At 34.3% G+C, this 21,363-nt stretch overlaps 1 protein-coding gene across 12 annotated transcripts in view; it reads left to right on the top strand.

Annotated features, from left to right (window-relative positions):
• The window catches only part of ESCO1 (establishment of sister chromatid cohesion N-acetyltransferase 1), an 82,488-nt gene that overhangs the window by 27,180 nt on the left and 33,945 nt on the right, over nucleotides 1-21,363 (top strand). For all 12 annotated transcript variants that reach the window (XR_003902931.1, XR_003902929.1, XR_003902930.1 and 9 more), the window contains 6 exons: nucleotides 7,070-7,172; nucleotides 7,409-9,540; nucleotides 13,716-13,830; nucleotides 16,166-16,226; nucleotides 17,510-17,624; nucleotides 20,780-20,911. Coding sequence is in view for 9 of the 12 variants with exons in the window: in XM_029922996.1 (XP_029778856.1) it covers nucleotides 7,990-9,540; nucleotides 13,716-13,830; nucleotides 16,166-16,226; nucleotides 17,510-17,624; nucleotides 20,780-20,911 (1,974 nt within the window). In the remaining 3 variants the exon portion in view is untranslated. The remainder of the gene's footprint in view (nucleotides 1-7,069; nucleotides 7,173-7,408; nucleotides 9,541-13,715; nucleotides 13,831-16,165; nucleotides 16,227-17,509; nucleotides 17,625-20,779; nucleotides 20,912-21,363) is intronic.

The raw sequence follows: 21,363 nt of genomic DNA on the forward strand, positions 1-21,363 counted from the left end.
ACAGTGTTGGCAATTTTATATTTATTTGTGTCTTTGAGCACTTGTGCATGTGTATATCTGTGATATAAAGTCCTGGAAATGGAATTGTTTGAAATTTAACTTTCATAATTTTAGTAGGTATTGCCCGATTGTCCTGCATAGACATTGAATTATCTGCAATATCCTGAGAGTACCTGTCATAAACCTTTGCCAAGACTGTGTTGTTAAACTTCCTGATCTTTGACCTGATAGGTGACAATTGGTATTTTGTCTTGGTTCTAACTTACATGATTCTGTTACTATCACACCAACCATGTGTGGTTTCTTTCCTGCACATACATTATGGTGATTAGCTTTTGCTTTTTCTTGCCAGAGTATTTTCCCAGTTTTATTTCTCAAACCTGGCTTCTAAATTTTGTGACAGGGTTTGAAGGTCTTTCCCACTGTGAAAATAAATATTAAAATTTCCCACATTTAATCTGTTATGTTTTAATAGTTAATTTTTAACAGTTAACTTTTTCTGGGACATTACCTCAGTTTTAACCAAAATTGCCTAATTGTCCCAATACCAATTGTTTATTTATTTATTAAAAATTTATTGAATGTTTATTTAGTTTTGAGGGGGAGAGGGGGAGCGCGAGAGAAAGACAGACAGATAAGACTGTGAGTAGGGAAGGGACAGAGAGATAGGGACACACAGAATCTGAAGTAGGCTCCAGGCTCTGTGCTAACAGCTCAGAGCCTGACACAGGATTTGAACCCACCGAGCGAGAGATACTGACCTGAGCTAAAGTTGGACACCTAACTGCCTGAGCCACCCAGGAGCTCCTATGTATCTATCTATTTAAATTTTAGTTAGTTAATATACAGTGCAATATTGGTTTCAGGAGTAGAACTCAGTGACTCATCACTTATATACAACAGCCAGTGCTTATCATAACAGCTGGTGCTTATCATAATAAGTGCCCTTCTTAGTAACCATTACCCATCTAGCCCTTCTCCTGCCCACCTCCCTGCATCCACCTATAGTTATCTATCACTAGGAGTCTTATGGTTTGTTCCCCTCTCTTCTCTCCCTACCTGCCTTCCCATATATTCATTTGTTTTTTAATGTTTGTTTATTTTTGAGAAAGTGTGAGGAGGAGAGGGGCAGAGAGAGAGAGACAGAGAATTCAAAGCACACTTCAGGCTCTAAGCTGTCAGCACAGAGCCCAACATGGGGCTCAGATGCACTAACCCCAAGATCATGACCTGGGCTGAAGTTGGGTGCTTAACCAACTGAGCACCCAGGTGCCCCTTATTTGTTTTGTTTCTTAAATTCCACATATGCGTCAAATCATATGGTAGTTGTCTTTCTCTGATTGACTTATTTAACATACTACGTTCTAGCTCCATCCACATCATTGCAAATGGCAAGGTTTCTAATTTTTGATGGCTGAGTAATATTCCTTTGTATACATACACCACATTTTCTTTATCCATTCATCAGTCGGTGGAGATTTGGGCTCTCTCCCCAGTTTGGCTATTGTTGATAATGCTGCTCTAAACCTTGGGTTGCATATACCCCTTCAAATCTGTATTTTTGTATCCTTTGGGTAAATACCTAATAGTGCAGTTGCTGGATCATAGGGTAGTTCTATTTTTAGTTTCTTGAGGAACCTCTGTGCTATTCTCTGAAGTGGCTTCACCAGTTTGTATTCCCACCAGCAGTGCAAGAGGGTTCCCTTTTCTTGTATCCTTGTCAACTCCTGTTTCTTGTGTGGTTAATTTTTGCCATTGTGACAGGTGTCAGGTGGTAGGTATCTTATCATGGTTTTGATTTGTATATACTGAGTGATGATGAGCATCTCTTCCCATGTCTGTTAGCCATCTGGATGTCTTCTTTGGAAACGTGTCTATCCATGTCTTCTGCTCATTTCTTAACTGGATTAGTTGAGTTTTTGTAAGTTCTTAATAGATTTTGGATATGAACTCTTTATCAGATACATCACTTGCAAATGTCTTCTCCCATTCTTTAGGCTGCCTTTTAGTTTTGTTGATTGTTTTCTTTGCTCTGCAGAAGCTTGTTATCTTGAAGCCTCAGTAGTTCATGTTAGCTTTTGTTTCCTTTGCCTTTGGTGACATTGACACCAAATGTTGAATAATCTTATCTTCATTAATTTGAAAGTAATTAGATTAATACTACTTTTGTATATAATAACTTCCCTCGTGAACGAAGGCCTATTTTTGGAGTCTCTTCCATTGCTCTCTTATCTGTTGATGTGTTGGAACTAAATTATTACAACTAAGTGACACAAATTTACACCCAACACTCTTTTTGTGTGTGTTTGGCATTCTTTTTTTTTTTTAATTTATTTATTTATTTTTTACCATTGAAACTGTTTTAATGTTGTTGCAACTCCAAATTGCAACAATCATCAGTTTGTAAAGACCCAAATTTCAAAAATTCATTTTGATTACTCCTTCATACCTATTTTATAAAATAAAGGCAGGAGACATTTAAATCCTCCTTGTCCTCGTTGTGCTATGTTCCTGACTTGTTTTCTGTCACTCTAGTGTATGCTGCATATCCCATCAGATGCTATATAAGAAAAAATAAAATAAAATATTAACCTCTGCTTCAATGTATAGTTTCCAGAATCTGCCAGAACTGGTGAACTGGGCAACAAGGCGTTCATAAGTCTTCCGTGCTTTGTCTAAAGGTTGATTCTAAAATTGAAAACCAATAAACAGCATTTATAATGTTAGGATTATGAAAATATTCTTTACTATAGAACCAAGTAGTGTGATTGGACCCATAGAGAAGGAAATGTAATCCTATATCACTAAACCTGTGCCTCTCAAATGAGAATGCTCCAAGTGGCAAGGTCAGATGGATTCTCTTCTAATTTCTTTTCAGCTTTCTCCACCTTCTCTGGGACATACTCAGCTGCCTGCTCCGGGGCTCTGTCTCCTGACATGGCCTGAGCTGATTAGAAAGTGAGAACTGGTCCGCGATGCAAAGCTAGAAACGAAAAGTTAAACTAAAAACCACCCCAAGCCAGTAAAGTTACCCGCTGCCCAGCGGAGCCAGACCGCCAGCCTGGATCATCACCGCTCAATCAAATTTTTAAGTTTATTTTTTGAGAGAGAGAGAGCACAAGTGGGTCAGGGACAGAGACACAGATCAATTCCAAAGCAGGCTCCATGTCATCAGCGCAGAGCTGGATGCAGGGCTTAAACTCACGAACTGCGATTTTGTGACCTGAGCTGAGATCAAACCACCTGAGTCACCCAGGCACCTCATACATCCCATTACTTTCTAAGTTGATTTGTGTATGTATATTATAAACTGGCATGTGGTATTTTCTTTTATTAGGTATTTTAGCTAATTGATATTTAAAACTTCTCATTTAAAATTTTTTTATTCACCTTAATGAATTCATATACTAATAATTTTTTTCTTTTTTTCTCCTGCAAATATAAATAATTTGCATGTGTAATATGTATGTGGTCAAGATTTTTTTCCCACTCCTTAGAAGGTTGAGGGTCATCTTTTTTTCCTCATGATTTACTTTATAACATTTAAAAAAAATTCATTGTGCTAGGTGTTCTTGACCCTTTTAATCTGGAAACTCATTTCTTTTTTTATTATTAAAAACTTTTTTTAATGTTTGTTTTAATTATTTTTTAGTATTTTTTTTAATGTTTATTTTTGAGAGACAGAGTCAGAGTGCAAGTGGGAGAGGGGCAGAGAGAGTGGGAGACACAGAATCCGAAGCAGGCTCCAGGCTCTGAGCTGTCAGCACAGAGCCCAATGCAGGGCTTGAACTCACAAACCATGAGATCATGACCTGAGCTGAAGTCGGCCAGTTAACTGACTGAGCCACCCAGGTGCCCCTGTTTTTCTCTTCTAAAACCCCTGTTACTAGACTGTTGGACCTCTGTAAATGGTCTTTTAATTTTCTTCTTTTTTTAAATTCTTATTTTTTGAAATTTGAATCCAAGCTAGTTAATACATAATGTAATAATAATTTCAGGAATAGAATTTAATGACTCATAACTTAAATATAACACCCATTGCTCATCCATTCTTTTCTTTATTATTTTTAAAATTTAAACCCAAGGTTTTAGACATATAATAATTTCAAGAATAGAATTTAATGACTCATCACTTAAATACAACACTCATAGCATCCCAGTGCTCATGTTGTCCTGAAAGCGCCTCACTGCTTTAGCCCTCCCCGCCACCTAACACTCTAACAACCCTCAGTTTGTTCTGTGTATTTAAGAGTCTCTTAGGTTTGTCTCCCTCTCTGTTTTTGTATTATTTTTGCTTCCCTTCCCTCATGTTCATCTGTTTTGCATCTTAAATTCCACATATGAATGAAATCAAATGATAGTTGTCTTTCTCTAACTTATTTTGCTTAGTTAGCATAATACCTTCTAGCTCCATCCATGTTGTTGTGAATGGCAAGATTTCATTCTTTTTGAATACTCCATTGTGTTGAAACACACGCACGCACGCACGCACTACATCTTTATTCATTCATCAGTTGATGGACATTTGGGCTCTTTCGATACTTTCGCTATTGTTGATAGTTCTGCTATAAGCACTGGGGCGCATGTTCCCCTTCGAATCAGCATTCAGCACTCCTGTATCTTTTGGATAAATATGAGTAGTGCAGTTACTGAATTGTATGATAATTTTATTTTTTAATTTTTTGAGGAACCTCCATCCTGTTTTTCTAGAGTGGCTGCAGCAGTTTGCATTCCCACCAGCAGTGCAAAAGGGTTCCTCTTTCTCTGCATTTTTTGCCAGCATCTGTCATTGCCTGAGTTGTTAATGTTAACCATTCTGACAAATGTGAGGTGGTATCTCATTGTGGTTTTGATTTGTATTTCCTTGATGCTGAGTGATGCTGAGCCTTGTTTCATGTGTCTGTTAGCCATATGGATGTCTTCTTTGGAAAAGTGTCTATTCATGTCTTTTGCCCATTTCTTCACTGGATTATTTATTTTTTGGGTGTTGAGTTTGATAAGTTCTTTATAGATTTTGGATACTAACCCTTTATTTGATACATCCCTTGCAAATATCTTCTCCCATTCCATCGGTTGCCTTTTTGTTTTCTGATTGTTTCCTTTACTGTGCAGAAGCTTTTTATCTTGATGAAGTCCCAATAGTTTATTTTTGCTTTTATTTTCCTTGCCTCTGGAGACATGTCAAGTAAGAACTTGTTATGGTCGAGGTCAAAGAGGTTTTTGCCTGTTTTCTCCTCAAGAATTTTGGTGGCTTCCTGTCTTATATTTAGGTCTTTCATCCATTTTGAGCTTGGTTTTGGGTATGGTGTAAGAAAGTGGTCCAGGTTCATTATTTTGTATGTCGCTGTTTAGTTTTCCCCGTACCATTTGCTGAAGAGACTTTTTTTCCATTGGATATTCTTTCCTGCTTTGTCAAAGATGAGTTGGCCATAGGTTTGTGGGTCCATTTCTGGGTTCTCTATTCTGTTGCATTGATCTATGTGTCTGTTCTTGTGCCAATACCATACTGTCTTGATGATTACAACTTTGTAATGTAGCTTGAAGTCTGGGATTGTGATGCTTCCAGCTTTGGTTTTCTTTTTCAAGGTTGCTTTGCTCATCGGGGTCTTTTGTGGTTTCATACAAATTTTAGGATTGTTTGTGAAGAATGCTGGTGTTATTTTGATACAGATTGCCTTTTAATTTTCTTCTTATATTTTGTCTCCTTTACAATATATGTCTTTTTATTTGACTTTATAGGAGATATTCTTACCTTTATTTTCTCTTTTATTGATTTTTTAATTTCTTTGATTTTATTTTTAATGTTCATGTATTCCTTTTTTTACTGTGAATGTTCTTGTTTGTTTCATGCATGGATTAGCTTACTTTGAGTTTTTGGCTTTTCCTAGTTTGTTTTTGCCAACTTGTTTACTTCCTATCTTTTTCATTTTAAGGTTTTTCTTATGCATATGGTGATTCTTGTTTATTTGCTCAGGGTTACAAGTGAGACACTAAAAGATTTGAAAGTTTTGTGTATTGGATGGTTGGTGGGCTGGTAGTTTCCTGACTGTAAGGTGAGAGAGACAGGGTGCTTGTGCTTATGGACTGTGGACTACTATGGACTATAGGTCCTATTAGTATTTTTTTTTGATCTTTTATTTCTAGGCCTGTTAAATTCAGTAGAAAACAATCTTCCTGGAAGGTACAATCTTGGCTGCCTCCTCTAGGAGTCTCTTGAGTAGGCAAAAGAGAACTTTAAGGGAGTGGGTTACAGCAATCACTGTGTACTTCTCCTTATTCCGTCTGTTGTCCGTATGATATTTCTTCTCTCAGCTGCTTTCCTGGGTCCCCAGACCAAAGATCTTTCATTATACTCTTTCTAGATATGTATACTACAGTCTTCAAGGATGCAGGGGTGGGCAGTCTTCTGAATGGCAGTCCTGGAATATTTCTGCTTTTTTGAGTTCTTTTTTCATCCTCATCTCCAGTGGAGCTTGGTACTTCCAATTACTGAGTTTTGGGGGAATTCTGTGGTTTTAAGTAAAGCTGTGTCTCAGTTTCCCCATTTCTAGCTTAGGATTCAAGTTTTCTTGATTCTAGAGAGTATTATTTATCATTCTTTGTAGCTTCCATATTTTTTATTTTTACTATTTACTTTTTATTCTTTGGATTTATGGTTTTGTCTTGTTTTAATCTATTGCTTAAAGTAAGTTTTACATGAGAGTAGAGGTGTGTTTAAATCTGCCTTTTCAATTGTATATCAGTGTTTTTCTGTGTAAAAGTAGTTATGTATGTGCACTCTTTTTCCTCAAAATAGGATTTTACTTTACCACTTTAGCCTGTTATATGTATATATCCTGAATTGTATTTTGTATTTTAAATTTTTTCTACAGCATAAAATATATAGTTTACTTCAGGATAGAAATACTAAAGTTAATGTAGTATGTATAAAGTGAATTCTGAAGACTAATGGTAGGACAGGGTAAAATTGTGGAGTGTTTTATTTGTTGAGTGGTGAATGAATAATCTGCACCTCTCCTTTGCACCTTTTAAACATTTTTAAATACACTTTTTTGTTTGTTTGTTTTAGGTGCTGTGTAATGTGTTAAGAGGATATTTTAAGGAATGATTTTGTCAAATTTTCATGAGTTATGGTGGCTGAAAGATCAGTTCTATCTTGTGGGAAAAGAATTGTAAGTAATCTCAAAGAATAAACTGATTTTCAACTATTGTGTACTTGTATAAGAATTCATTGATTCCTTATTAAAAATGTACCTGGGATACTTTATTCTATTAGCCTTAAATGTATGGACTAAATAGTTAAAAGAGAAGTTAGATTTTACATAAATCAGATTATTTCTGTATAATATAGCATTGCCATATTTCTTGGATTGTACAAATTTAATTTTAATTTTTTTTAATTTTTCAGAAATGGCAGCACAAAAGGAAATCTATGTTAATAGAGTATTTTATTAAACGAAAAAGGTTAGATAAGAACTTTAAACTAACAGTCTCAGTAAACAAAGAAAGAAACCTGTTAGCTGTAAGAGATGTTTCAAATGAATCAAAGTCTAATAACTGTAGACTTCAGAAGAAAAAAGTTTTCAAAATCTTTGTCAAAACAGGTCAGTGATAAATAACTCCTCCAGTAATAGGGCTAGGCCTGAAAACCATTATTAATTAAAAAATTAACAAAACAGTTTGAAACTGAATTAAGTTTTTTCATAAAAAATTGTATATCAAATTAGAATTAAATTTTCTTCAAAATTCTATTGCCTTGCCCAAAAGTCAAGCAAATATCTTTCAGCCTTCATACCAGCTTTTCTCATGTCTTAGGGATGACTGAAACATTATTTGAAGCAAACTAGTAGTTTTATTGAAAATGTACATCAGCCACAAAGTTGATTTTTAAGACCTTCTCAGAATAATACCAGACATTCAGCATTTGCATCTACCAGGACACGAAAATCCTCTCAAAAACTACTGCGAAAAGGAGGACCTTACTCAGGAATGATGTCCATTCAAGAGAAGTCAAAAGAAAATTCCTCCAGTGTTATTAAAAAAAGTGAAGATAAGAATTTAGAAACACAAATTCAAGGTTCTCAGACGAATCTGGCAAAAAAATCAGGCCCAAAGGAAACTATTAAATCACTGGTTAAATCTTCTAGTGAGAGTAAAATAAATCAGTCTGAATTAGGAACATGCATGAGTACAAGGTCATCAAAAGCTGCATCCAGTGATAAAAAAGCTAGCAAGTCCATTAATAAAAATATGGTGACTCTGAAGGGACATTCACAACAAGAATCTACAAAAAAGAAAAAATTACCTCAGAAAAAGTCAGTGCATGGAACTCCTAAATCAAATGAACAGCTTAACCGGAGGTCACAAAGACTTCAACAGTTAACAGAAGTTTCAACGAGGTCTCTGCGTAATAGAGAAATTCAGGGTCAAGTTCAAGCAGCTAAGCAGAGTTTGCCACCAAGAAAAGAGCACTGTAACAATACTCAAAGTAAATCTAATAAAGTTAAAACAAGTCAAAAACATGTGAAAAGAAAAGTACTGGAAATAAAGTCTGACACTAAAGAGGATGAAAATCTCGTAATTAACGAAGTAATAAATTCCCCCAAAGGAAAAAAACGCAAAGTAGAGCATCAGACAGCTTATACTTGTAGTTCTCAGTGCATGAAAGGATCTGAGAAGTGTCTTCAGAAGAATACTAGAAAAGAGGAAACAAAATCTGTACCTGTAACTTCTGAGCTAAAAAGATCAAAAACAGTTACTTCAGCAGTCTCTAAAAAGAATGAGATGAAGAAGTCAGTTCACACACAAGTGAATATTAGTGCAAAATCCCAAAAAAGTCCACAGCCATCAGTGCCTGAACAAAGTGTAGACAGTGAGCTGGAACAAGCAGGAAAGAGCAAACGGGGTAGCATTCTCCAGCTCTGTGAAGAAATTGCTGGTGAAATTGAGTCAGATACTGTAGAGGTAAAAAAGGAATCTTCACAAATGGAAAGTGTAAAGGAGGAGAAGCCTACAGAAATAAAATTGGAAGAGGCTAATAATGAAAGACAAATACTTCATCAGAAGGAAACAAGTCAGGATGTTCAATGCAATCGTTTCTTCCCCAGTAGAAAAACAAAGCCTGTGAAATGTATATTAAATGGAATAAACAGTTCAGCTAAAAAGAACTCCAATTGGACTAAAATTAAACTCTCAAAATTTAACTCTGTGCAGCAAAACAAGTTGGACTCTCAAGTTTCCCCTAAATTGGGCTTAATACAAACCAGTTTTTCACTACCAGCCTTAGAAATGCATCATCCAGCAACTCAAAGTATATTTTTAGGAACAAAACCACATGATGATAAAAATATAGCTTGCCAGCAGGAAGAAATTAAGGAAATTAATTCTAAAGAAGTTAAAGTTAATGATGTTACAGTTGAAATTAATAAAACCACAAAAAGGGCCTCTGAAAATTGTCATTTGGATAATCAGATAAAACCACCCCCTGACCCACCGTTGGATAACCAGATGAAAGATTCTTTTGAATCAACACCAGATAAGGTAATTTATTTTTTATTATGCACAGTAGAGGTGCAGGAGTACCTTCTTATTAAATAAATTTTACAATGTGTTTTAGCTTAAGAATCAAGTTGTAAAAGACAGGAATTATTTGTTAAGGTAGCCTATTCAGTTGTTAGGAGTGTTTTAACCCAGTCTTGTAGTGAGTGATAGGACTAATTTGATTCCTTTAGAGGTCTCACATTCATATAAATGCTTCTCATTGCTTCCTTATTTTTACCTTTCATTTTTGTTTTATGTGAAGCCTGTTGAATTCTGGGGGTTTTTTTTGTATTTTTTTGAGTATAATGATACACCATGTTATATTAGTTTCTGGTATGCAACATAGTGATTCAGTATTTCTGTATGTTCTGTTTTGCGTACCACGAGTTTGGTTACTGCCTGTTACCATACAGTGCTATTATAATATTGTTGATTATATTTTCTGTGCCCTCATTTTTATTCCCATGACTTATTTGTTACATATTTGGAAATCTATATCTCCCACTGCCCTTCACTCATTTTGCACATTCCTATACCCCCTAATCCTTTCTTTTTCATTTAACATCCGATTTGCTTTTTCTATTAATTGCAACTACAGAAACTATTGTTTCATAGTGACTAAAATATAGAAATTAAAGTTCAGCCTTATTCCGACCAAATTGTTAAGATTAATTTCAGCTTACACAAATTAGCCCCTTTTTTCCACTGATTAAATTTAAAAATTAAACATTTCTTTCTAATAGTAGAGATACCTTTCAGTTTGACTTGTGTGACCATTTTGAACAGTTGGGCAAATAAAATGTCTGAAAGATGTAAATAATGTAGTCTTCAGTTTAAGATTATAGTGGTGAAGAATTTTGAAAATGATAAATTGAAAACAATCTAAAAAAAGGAAAAACAATCTAATAGCTAGAAGAAACTTTAATGATTATCTGAGGAAGTAGTTTGAAACTGTAAAAGCAGCTGAGCTGATTTCCCCCCCCAAATTAAATCATAGGTAAAATGCCTATATAAACCAATAAGCAGAAATTTTTTATGCATAAAAAATGGAGCTCTGTAATACATATGTGAAGAACTTCACTAATTTGATTTAGTTGCTTAGTTTTGTGATGAGAAAACTTAGAGCAGTGGAGGAATGTGATTTAGGTCACATGTTTGTGGGCACAAATAGGATTGAATTTTCAGGTTCTGATTCTCAGCCCAGCATTTTTTCTTTGAACATCAGATCGCTTGAGGAAAAGTCATTGTGAGTAGAGAGAAAAGTCAAGTCATCCTAAAGTTTTGGGAATGATTTAAAGTTCCCTTTAGAGGCATTTGTTGTAGGAGCAAATTTGAATGAATGAGGAATCTGGGCTTCTTGCCAGAAGCCGTGGAAATAGATCATAGTCTATTCTCATAGACTACAAATCAGATTAAAGGGAACAGATACCATATGGTACTCTTAGATTTTATTTTCTGAACAAATGGGATGAAAGCATTAATTAGAAAATAATTATTCAAATAGTGACAGTAATTAGAAGTTAAGTAGTGACTGGTAGTGTAACAAGGGTGGCTTCAATCAGAGATGGAGTGGCTTTCTTTTCAGGGTATCTTTTGTTAGCAAATTGATAGCTATAGTCCAGGTATATCTTCTCCTGGAGTACATATCTCCAGGAGTTTTATCTTCTAACTTCTTGCTGCATAAATGCTTGTCAAAATTCAGTTTGTGGAATAAGTCATGAGAATAAAAGGTACAACATAGGGAATATATTGGTATTGTAATAGCATTGTATGATGACAGATGGTAGTTATGCTTATAAGCATAGCATAATGTATAGAGAGGTGTTGAATCACTATGTCATACACCTGACATTGATGTTAACATTGTGTGTCGACTAAAATAAAATTAAAAAAAAGAAACCCTCAGTTTGTGGAGAATTATATTGAAGAATAAGAAATGTAACCCTTTGGAGTAAACTTCTAGAATAAAAATGCTTACGCAGACCACATTAATTTTACTTATAATATTGTTTTTACTGGAATGTGGTTTGGATTTATGCAGTCCCTCTCAATGTGGATTATGAGAAACTGTCCTATGAAACTTGTGTTAAAAATTTTATTTACATTTGTAAATTCTTGAACATTTCAAACATTCAGAATACTATAGAAACTTAACATTATACTTGTGTTTACCTCCCAAATTTGACTAAAACCAACATTTTTTGGAATTCAGGTCTTTTAAAATAAGAAAAGTATGTTACAGATATAGGAAAAGACCGTATCTCCCTCTTCTTTCCATTTACCTTTCTTCCCAGAGTTAAACATGTTTGTGAAGTTGGTGTGGATCTTTCCTTTTTTGTTTTTATGATTTCACTGTATATGTATATCCATAAAGAATACTTAGCACTGTTTGTATTTTAAATTTTACAGAAATGCTAACATAGTTTTTGAATATATGTGTATTTTTTTGCAATTTGGTTTTGTTCAGTTTAAAGCATTTTAGGTTTTTTTTTTTTTAAAACAATACCAGTAATATGATCGCTTTCACAGTGATCAGGGAATGTGGTAATCATGTTAGTTCATGACATAGTTGAGTGCCTGCTGTGTCCAAGACTTCGTGCTAGGCTACAGAAGACCAAATGTTTCTTGCCTTTAAGGAATTAACATTAGAGCAGTCACTTAAGAGATTTCTCTTCATTCATAAGTACTAAGAATTGTGGCAGCTTTGTTCAAACATCACAGTAGCTTTTGTTAATGATGTAATAGCTTTTGGTTAACACTGCCTCTTTGTTAGTCAGAGGGGAGCTTCATAGAAGCCTACACTGTGGTTTCTATTATTATCTACATATAATAGGTGAGGAGAATGAGGCTTAGGAATTTAACTTACCTGAGTGACATTTAAGTGGTAGAGCTAGGATTTAAACTGAGATTGCTGGCTTCAGAGTCTAGCTGGGTTATACTTGAGGAGGAAGGAGCATGTCAACAAACCTTATATGATATGAAACCTTTTTCTATGGCTGCCTGTAATTTTGATGTCAGTTTCTGCGGTACTGAGAAATGATGATGTTTGATAGGGCTTCTGTGAATTCTTGGGCTGAATTTAAATTACTTGAACTTTATGAATTTTAAAGCCCAGTTATTTTGTGATCCTTTTTTTTAGCCAGTAACTTACTAAATTCCTTCCTATTTAATGGAGATTAATTAGTCGTTGCTCTTGTTTTTTACTTTTTCTGCTTTTTTAGTGACAAAACTTATTCACTTTTTCAAAAATATTAAAAAATAATGTTACATACTTGAGTGTAATAATCACAATACAGATACAGCCAATGTTGATAGAGCTTGGAGTATTTTCTTTTGGTAGTTATTGAGTATCAGCTTTGACAGTGTTCTGATTTAGGGGCTCTTGGGAATACAAAGATAAATATAATATGCTCTTTGCTCTTAAGAGTTGAGATGAATCAGAAACAAATAACTAATTGAAAATAGTAATAAGGACATGAAAGAGATAGAGGTGAAGTAGATGGAAAATTATTCCAAACGTGAGAAAAGGTTATGGCAAAACTTGGCAAAGGCTTCATGGAAGAGGTTAATATTTAAGTAATGGGTTGAATTTATAGGAGGAGAGGTCCTAGATCAGCATTATCCAGTAGAAATGTAATGTGAACCACATTATTTAAAATCTTCTGGTAGCCACCTTAAAAAAATAATAAGCTGATAAAATATTTTATTTAACCTGTCATATAAAGTATTTTCAGCATATAATTGATTTTAAAAATACATATTTTATTGTTTTGTAAAGTTTTAAAAATCTAATATGTGGTTTATATTGACAATATAATCTCAAATAAATCATACTAACTACATTTTAAGTGCTCAGTCGTCAGATGAGGCTGTGGTTACGATATTGGACAGTGCAGGTTTAGATGGGTGAAACAGAGAAAGTATAGAACCAGAATATATCTGCGGGATTCAGAGGTTCTCCGGTATAGCCTGAAGGGGAATAATGGGAGCTGATGCTGAGAGTAGTTGGGGAGATCATGAAGAGACTCTTCAGGCATATCAGTGTGACGTACTCTAACTATAAAGTATTATCTTACATTTTCTTAGTATGCATTCACTGAAAGTTTCTTGGGGTGAATTCCAAAGATTGCTATGAAAGCAATGAAATAGTAATATTTTGAATGTTGTATGTTCAGAATTTCAGTCTATGTTTGGAATCCAAGCTTCAAAACAATCTTGTGGGAAATACCTCTACTGTTTCAGCTTCGCTCAGTCAAGCAAAAATTGATACAGGAGAGAATAAATTTCCAGGTAAAACTTTGAAACTTATTTGGATTTCTCAGTGTTCAGAGATATTTTCGTCAGTATGATAGGAAACAATATTGACTACCAAATAGGCCAGTTAAATGCTTCTAAACTGTTGCATATGTTTTTCAAATGTGTGATTATCACCATTCTTCTTTTTGTTTTTTAAAAATCTTGATCACCAGTCTTTGGGGCAGAATTGCTTCTCTTTCTTACCTTGTTTAATTAAAGTACTTAAGTATGGAGGTGCCTGGGTGGCTCAGTTGGTTGCGTGTCCAACTCTTGGTTTTGGCTCAGGTCGTGATCTTAGGGTTGTGGGCTTGAACCCTGCATTGAGCTCTGTGCTGAGAGTGGAGCTTGCTTGAGATTTCTCTCTCTCCTTGTTGCCTCTGCCCCTCTTCCTTGCTCATGCTCTCTCTCTCCTCTAAAGGAAAAAAAAGTACTTAAGTATGATTCTTTGACTTGCTACCAGAAGTTCTTTTATCTTAAATCTTTTGTTTGTGACTTACGTTCTGGAGAAGTATGTCTTAATAAATTGCCTAAGTTAGTGGCAGCAGCTTATTTCTCAAATACAGATGATTATTTGTGCTTTACCACTTCAGATTCTTATCTTTAATCTGAGTAACTCGTTTTTCCATCTTAGTGATTCTGTCTTTGAAAGGATTTAATAAATGCTGCGGCGTCACCTAGCTGGCTGAGTTGGTAGAGCTTATCTTAAAAAATTAAAAAAAAAAAGATTCTGCAATTTGTCCAGTTATACCATACAGATATTTTTTTGTAACCTTGAAAAAATTTTTGACATTACATTGTTTGAGTTTTTGGATGGAGATTTGCTCACCATATCAGATGAAGCACAAGGGGACATAGAAAAGAAATTCCAAATTCCTCATTCCTGTTTTTCTCTGCTAAGGGAAATACTTGAAGCAGTATACTAAAGCCAGATAATTTCTTCTATTCCATATTATTTAACCTCTTCACTTCATAGAGGAAGGGAAAGTATAATATAAATATGAGAAATGCACTTATTTTTAGAAAAAATGATTATTGCATTATTTATTAATATGTTTAAGCTTCAGAAACTACAATTTAAAAAATTACACTGTAATAAAACAGTTTTAGTTTCAGGTATATAATACAATGATTCGACAATTTCATACATTACTCAGTGCTCATGATAAGTGTACTCTTAATCTCCTTCACCTGTTTCATCCATTCCCTTACCTATCTCCCTTCTGTACCCACCAGTTCTGTACATTTAAGAGTATTCATCTCTTTATTCCTTTGTTTTGTTTCTTAAATTCCTTCGTATGAGTGAGATCATATGGTACTGTATTTTTCTTTCTCTGACTTGTTTCACTTAGCATTGTACTCTCTAGCTCCATCCATGTTGCAAATGGCAAGATTTCATTCTTTTTGATGGATGAGTAATATTCATGTGTGTGTGTGTGTGTGTGTGTGTGTGTGTGTGTGTGTGTGTATCTTTTTTATTCATCAGTCGGTGGACACTTGAGTTGCTTCCATAATTTGGCTATTGTAGATAATTCTGCAATAAACATAGGGTTGCATGTATCTTTTTGAATTAGTGTTTTTGAATTCATTAGGTAAATACCTAGTAGTGGAATTGATCGTATTGTATCGTATGGATCGTATGGTAACTCTAGTTTTAATTTTTTGAGGAGCCTCCATACTGTTTTCTACAGTAGCTGCACCAACATGTGTTCCCACTTATTGTGCACAAGGGTTCCTTTATCACCACAACCTTGCCAACATTTTTTCTTGTGAGACTTCATTTTTTTTAATGAAGAAGTATTCCCATTTATTTCCATGTAGAGTTTGTATAATTATACAGGCATTTATACTATTTCCTGTGTTGTTCAGTGCTAGTAATTGGTGAAACTGGAGGCAAACTGTTACTCCACCATTGGATCTCTTTGTCTGTAGAGCTTTTCTATTTCTTCTCTGAAGAGTAATTTCTAAGAAGGGGGTCTAATTTTATCAGATGGTTTTTTATTAAAAAGAAAACATTTAGAAGTGCCTGGGTGGCTCAGTTGGTTAAGCGTCCAACCCTTGATTTTGGCTCAGGTAATGGTCTCACAGTTTGTAAGATTGAGTCTCAGCATAGGCTGACAGCATGAAGCCTGCTTGGGATTCTTCTCCCTCTCTCCCTCTCTGCCCCTCCCCTTTCACATGCTTTCTCTCTCTCAAATTAAGTAAATAAACTTAAAAAATAAAACATTTAGTGAATTGTTCTCTTGTTTTCTCTTAGTAATGATTTTCAACTATTAGTTGGAGAGCTAGTATAAAGCTTAAGGCATAACTCACCTTCTTGATTAAATTACAGGTTTGGCTCCCAAACAACACACTATACTCAGTAACCAAACATCTCAGACCAGTGATAACAGGTAAGGCATTAGTTTAATACAAGAGTAAATATGGGAACAATTGAAAGATAAACTGAGGCTTTTACGGTTTTTGTTTATTTGAACAAAAATCAGTTTGAATTGGGCACCATTCAGTTTGGCAGATAGAAAGGGACTCCAAAGAGCTGTAACATGAAAGACTTTTATAGGCAGAAAGGAGTGGGATTAAGGAAAGTTATAACTGGCAAAAAACAAAAGCAGGTTGATTATTGCAAAGTTACTTCCCTTTAGGGGGAATGGCAGATTATCATTCAGGCAAATCATCTAACTAGTGCTGATTAGATAATTCCTGATTGACCAGTTAAAGATTGCATTTCTGGAAGAGCCAAAACTAAGTCTTGATTTAGTAATGAGGGGCTTAGCATAAGCAACTCCATTTTGGACTTGTCTTGTTTTTAACAGAACTTAAAGATTTTATAGTTTCAACTTTTGAGTTTGGGATATTTTTCCCTAAAAAGTTGTGCTAATCGGTTTTTCACCTAGAAAGAACCTGATTTTCACAAGTTCTCATTTTATTTTACTTTTTTGGTGCCTATACAAATGTTTTATAGCTCTTTTTTCCCTCTAACTTAGGGTAAGGTAGGCATCTTTTCTACCTCATAATTATACCTCATTGTTTTAAATCTGCATTAAATTTCATTGTGTGAATATTCCATGATTTAATAGTTCTTCACTTTATAAACAGTTTGGTTGTTTCTTATTTCTATCCAAAATTTTTTTTTAATAGACACATGCATCTTTGCCCATTTGTGTTACTATATCTAGGATGAATTAATAGCTATGGGAGTTATCCTGCATTGCCATATTTTCCTCTGGCGTGTGTCTTTTTATACTTCCAGCAACAGTATTTTCAGAACGCACCTTTCTGCAAACCCCTTGAAATACTGGTATTATCAACATGTAAAAGTGTTTGAAGTGCTTTAAAAGCCCTTGGTTCTGTCTTTAATCTCAGAATTAAATCTTATTCTGCTTTACAGATTACTAAAAACAGTATTTAGGACAAAATGTAGCGACTCAGATGGCTAAAATTGTCAAAAACTTAAAGCTTATTCAAACTGTAGTATAGCAGCTTTTTGTTTATTTGTTGAAAGTCAGTAATTTTCTTGGTTTTTCTCCCCTTGATTTTTAAAACGTTTTTTATTCCCCCCTTGGAATTGAGATTTGTGAATGTAGCATAGAAAAAGTTTTTTTTTCTTTTTAGTTCTTTGAAGTGGGTATAGCTCTATAACATTTAATAGTGTGATTTTTTTTTTTTTCTTATAAAGGGAGACACCACCAAATCAGTCTTGGCCTAAATGTAATTCCCACTTGGAGATAACAATTCCAAAGGACTTGAAACTAAGAGAAGCAGAAAAAGTTGATCAAAAACAGTTGATCATAGTAAGTATCCAACTTCCCTTTATGGTGAAGTGTTGTTATAATCAATCACCTTACACACATTGTTAATAAATTCCTTTTTTTCAAAGAGCCTTGCCACCATAAATCATTATTGTGGAAATATTCCTGGTATCATTACAAATCCCTCTACCTGCTTCCCAGTAGTGAGTTCCTTCATTCACAAATGAAATCTCAAATTTCCATACTCTTAGTTTTATTTACAACAGATTGATACTTTATTAAATTTGTTACTTTTTTAAAAACAATTTTTATTTTTGAGAGAGAGAGATTGTGAGCAGAGAAGGGGCAGAGAGAGGGAGGCACAGAATCTGAAGCAGGCTCCAAGCTCTGAGCTGTCAGCCCATGGGGCTCAAACCCATGAACTATGAGATCATGACTTGAGCCAAAGTTGGATGCTTAAACAACTGAGCCACCCAGGCACCCTAAATCTGTTACTTTCTTAAATATGTCATTTGATGTACTTTCTTTTAGTAGTTAGTTTAAATATTAAAATAGTATGGAGCTTAATACATAAAATGATTTTAAATATTTGTATTTTAATGTATAATTTTTAAACTGTGTTTTACAGGAAGATAAAGCAGTAGTCAATTTGAAATATAACTTAAATACTCTATAAGTGTAGAGTGTACAACTTGGTGACAAATTGAAAAAGAGAGGGAGATATTTTGATTGATGAAAAATCTAATTTGGATAAGTGACCACACTATAAAAAAAAAATGAAGGAACACAAAATAGTAGGAAAATTTAATGTACTTCCAGTCAACATTATCAGTAGGATTTGGGGGGAGTAGATTATTGATTCTAACTCGAATATAGGAGAAATAACTTTGTAAGAATTGTCTGGAAATGTTTGAGAAAGGTTAATTAAGGGAAAGTTTCATCAGAGTTAAAATATTTCTATTGTTAAGTCTGTATGATAGTGAAACAGAATTAGACTAGTAGAATCTAGAGCAGCACTGTCCAATGTGGTAGCCACATGTAGCTGTTGAGTATTTGAAAGGTGGCTCATTAGAACTGGGATACGCTGTAAGCGTAAGTATAGTTATGCATTTTAGTATATGTGCTGCCGAAGTGAGCACTAGTTACGCATTTTAAAAACTAGTACAAAAAAGGAAGTGTAAAGTATTTCACTAATAAGGTTTTTTTTCTTTCATGTTGAAGTTAAAGTATTTGGGATATGTTTTGTTGAATAAAATATTAAAATTAATTTCACCTGTTTGTTTTTGCATTCTTTAACATGGCTACTAGGAAATTTAAAGTTACATTTGTGGATTGCATTTCTATTCAGTTCTGACCTAGAGTTGATGATGATCATGTTAATGATCATGGTAGCACTGATACGTTGTTCCATATACTACACTCACATTAACTTAGGCCTCAGTTTTTAAAGTATGAGGTAGGTACTACTATTATCCCCCGTTTACCAATTAGGAAATCAAGGAAGAAAAGTTTACTTAATACTATGAAAATTGCCTGGTTGAAGAGATATTTATACACTGGTATACATCATTCATAATAGCCAAAAGGTGAAAGCAACCTAAGTGTGCATCAAGGATGAATGGATAAAATGTGTACACATACAATGGAATATGATTCAGCCTTAAAAATAAGAGAGATTCTGACATATGCTACAACATGGTTGAACCTTAAGTACATTAAGCTAAGTGAAATAGGTCAGTCACAGAAAGACAAATACTGAGTGATCTCACTGCTGTGAGTGCCTAGAGTACACAAACTTGAGACAGAAAGTAGAATGGTGGTTTCTAGGAGCTGGGAAGGAAGGTGGATTGGGGACCTATTGACTAATTGGTTTAGAATTTCAGTTTTGCAAGATGAAAAGACTTGATGATTGGCTACAGAACAGTGTGAGTATAATAAAACTACTGAGGTGTAAAAATCATTTAAAAATCATTAAGATGGTAGGGGTGCATTGGTGGCTCAGTTGATTGAATGTCTGACCCTTGATTTCGGGTCGGGTCATGATCTCATGGTGGTGGGATTGAGCCCCACATTGGGCTCTGTGCTGAACACGGAGCCTGCTTGAGAGTCTCTCTCTATCCCCCTCTGCTCCTGTCCCCTGCTTGTGCGTTCCTCTCTCTCTCAGATTAAAAAATATATTAAGATGTTAAGTATTGTTATAAATCTTTGCCACAATTACAAAAAATTTTTTAAAGATTTATTTACTTATTTTTTTAGAGAGAGAGAGAGAGCAAGCAGGGGAGAGGGGCAGAGGGAGAGAGAGACAATCCTAAGCAGGCTCCACGCTTACTATGGAGCCTCACACGGGGCTTGATCCCATGACCCTGCGATTACAACCTGCGCTGAAATCAAGAGTCAGGCAGTCAACCTACCTAGCCACCCAGATGCCCCTACTTGATCCTCATTCTAAGACACTACAGATGCTGTCAACTTAGGTCTTATTATTTTCTTTTAAGTAATTCAAAGTAAAGGGATTAATAGTTTATTCTTAAACTTAGGTCATAATTCTGAAGATTTCTTGTTGAATAAGGACAAGAAAGAAAACGTTTTGTAAACAGTTACTATTCTACAGCCCAAGTGAATTTCTGGAGATTAGATGATCATACTTGGTACTTATTTAATGAAAAAAGTTTTATAAATTACTGTTAATAACTTTCATAATTAATTTTTAATAGGAAAAAATTAATATTACCTTTTCTCAGGAGTTTCTGGTGACATCAAAATTTTCTTTTTAATATTTATAAACTAGAACAAAAGCATTAAAGAGAACATACTGTTAAGTCATTAGAAAAGGAGTCTATGAAACACACTAAGCTTTAATAGTATAATATTGCAGATATAAAAATATATCTTCATTCTCATTTATAGAGGATTTCCTGTTGAGGACTTTAAGACTAAGATTGTGGTATTAAAAGATATTTCTCAGTTCCTCTCAATTACTGTTAAATGCTGTGGAGTGAGTGATCAGATTACTAAAATTAAGGATTTAATAAAATTACACACAGCTTTCACAATTTAACATCTTAGTTTTTTAATCACCACTGAACATTATTCATTGTACATTAAACACTTCTCACTTGATGTTCCCATTATAGCTTTAGAAGCTGAATTACTCCATTGGGACAGGAAAAAACCTTTTGTTTGTTTTTGATAAATAGGATGCAGGACAAAAAAGATTTGGAGCAGTTTCCTGTAATGTTTGTGGCATGCTCTACACAGCTTCAAATCCAGAAGATGAAACACAGCATCTGCTCTTCCACAACCAATTTATAAGTGCTGTAAAATATGTGGTAAGTGCAATTCATGACTTCTAAAATGCAGGATCAGATAATTAAGTCAGGATCTTAAAGAGATGAATTGCCAAATTTAAATCATTGAAAAATTTCTGTTTCTGGGAAATGATAATATATACAAAGCCTTCGTAGGATGTATATTGGCTTATTTTAAAACAAAGCCAAACCAGCTAACTTTATTCTAGCTGGTTTATGTTGTGGGATTTTTTATTTAAGTTACATATTTTAAGCAGTTATTATACCTTGTCTTTTCTAACAAGTAATGCTATTCAATTTGGATATTTAAAATTTTTTCTTTAGTAATTATTAACTAAAGATGGTTGGGGTTTTTTTTTTTTTACCTTCTTTTTGCTATCCTGAGAGTTTTTCTTTATAAAATTAAAACAGAAAAATTCTTGAAGGTTAAGATCTCGGAATTTACTGTGTACTTAAATCCCACAAAGTATATC

Source organism: Suricata suricatta, chromosome 14, assembly GCF_006229205.1.
Source record: "Suricata suricatta isolate VVHF042 chromosome 14, meerkat_22Aug2017_6uvM2_HiC, whole genome shotgun sequence".
NCBI lineage: Eukaryota > Metazoa > Chordata > Mammalia > Carnivora > Herpestidae > Suricata > Suricata suricatta.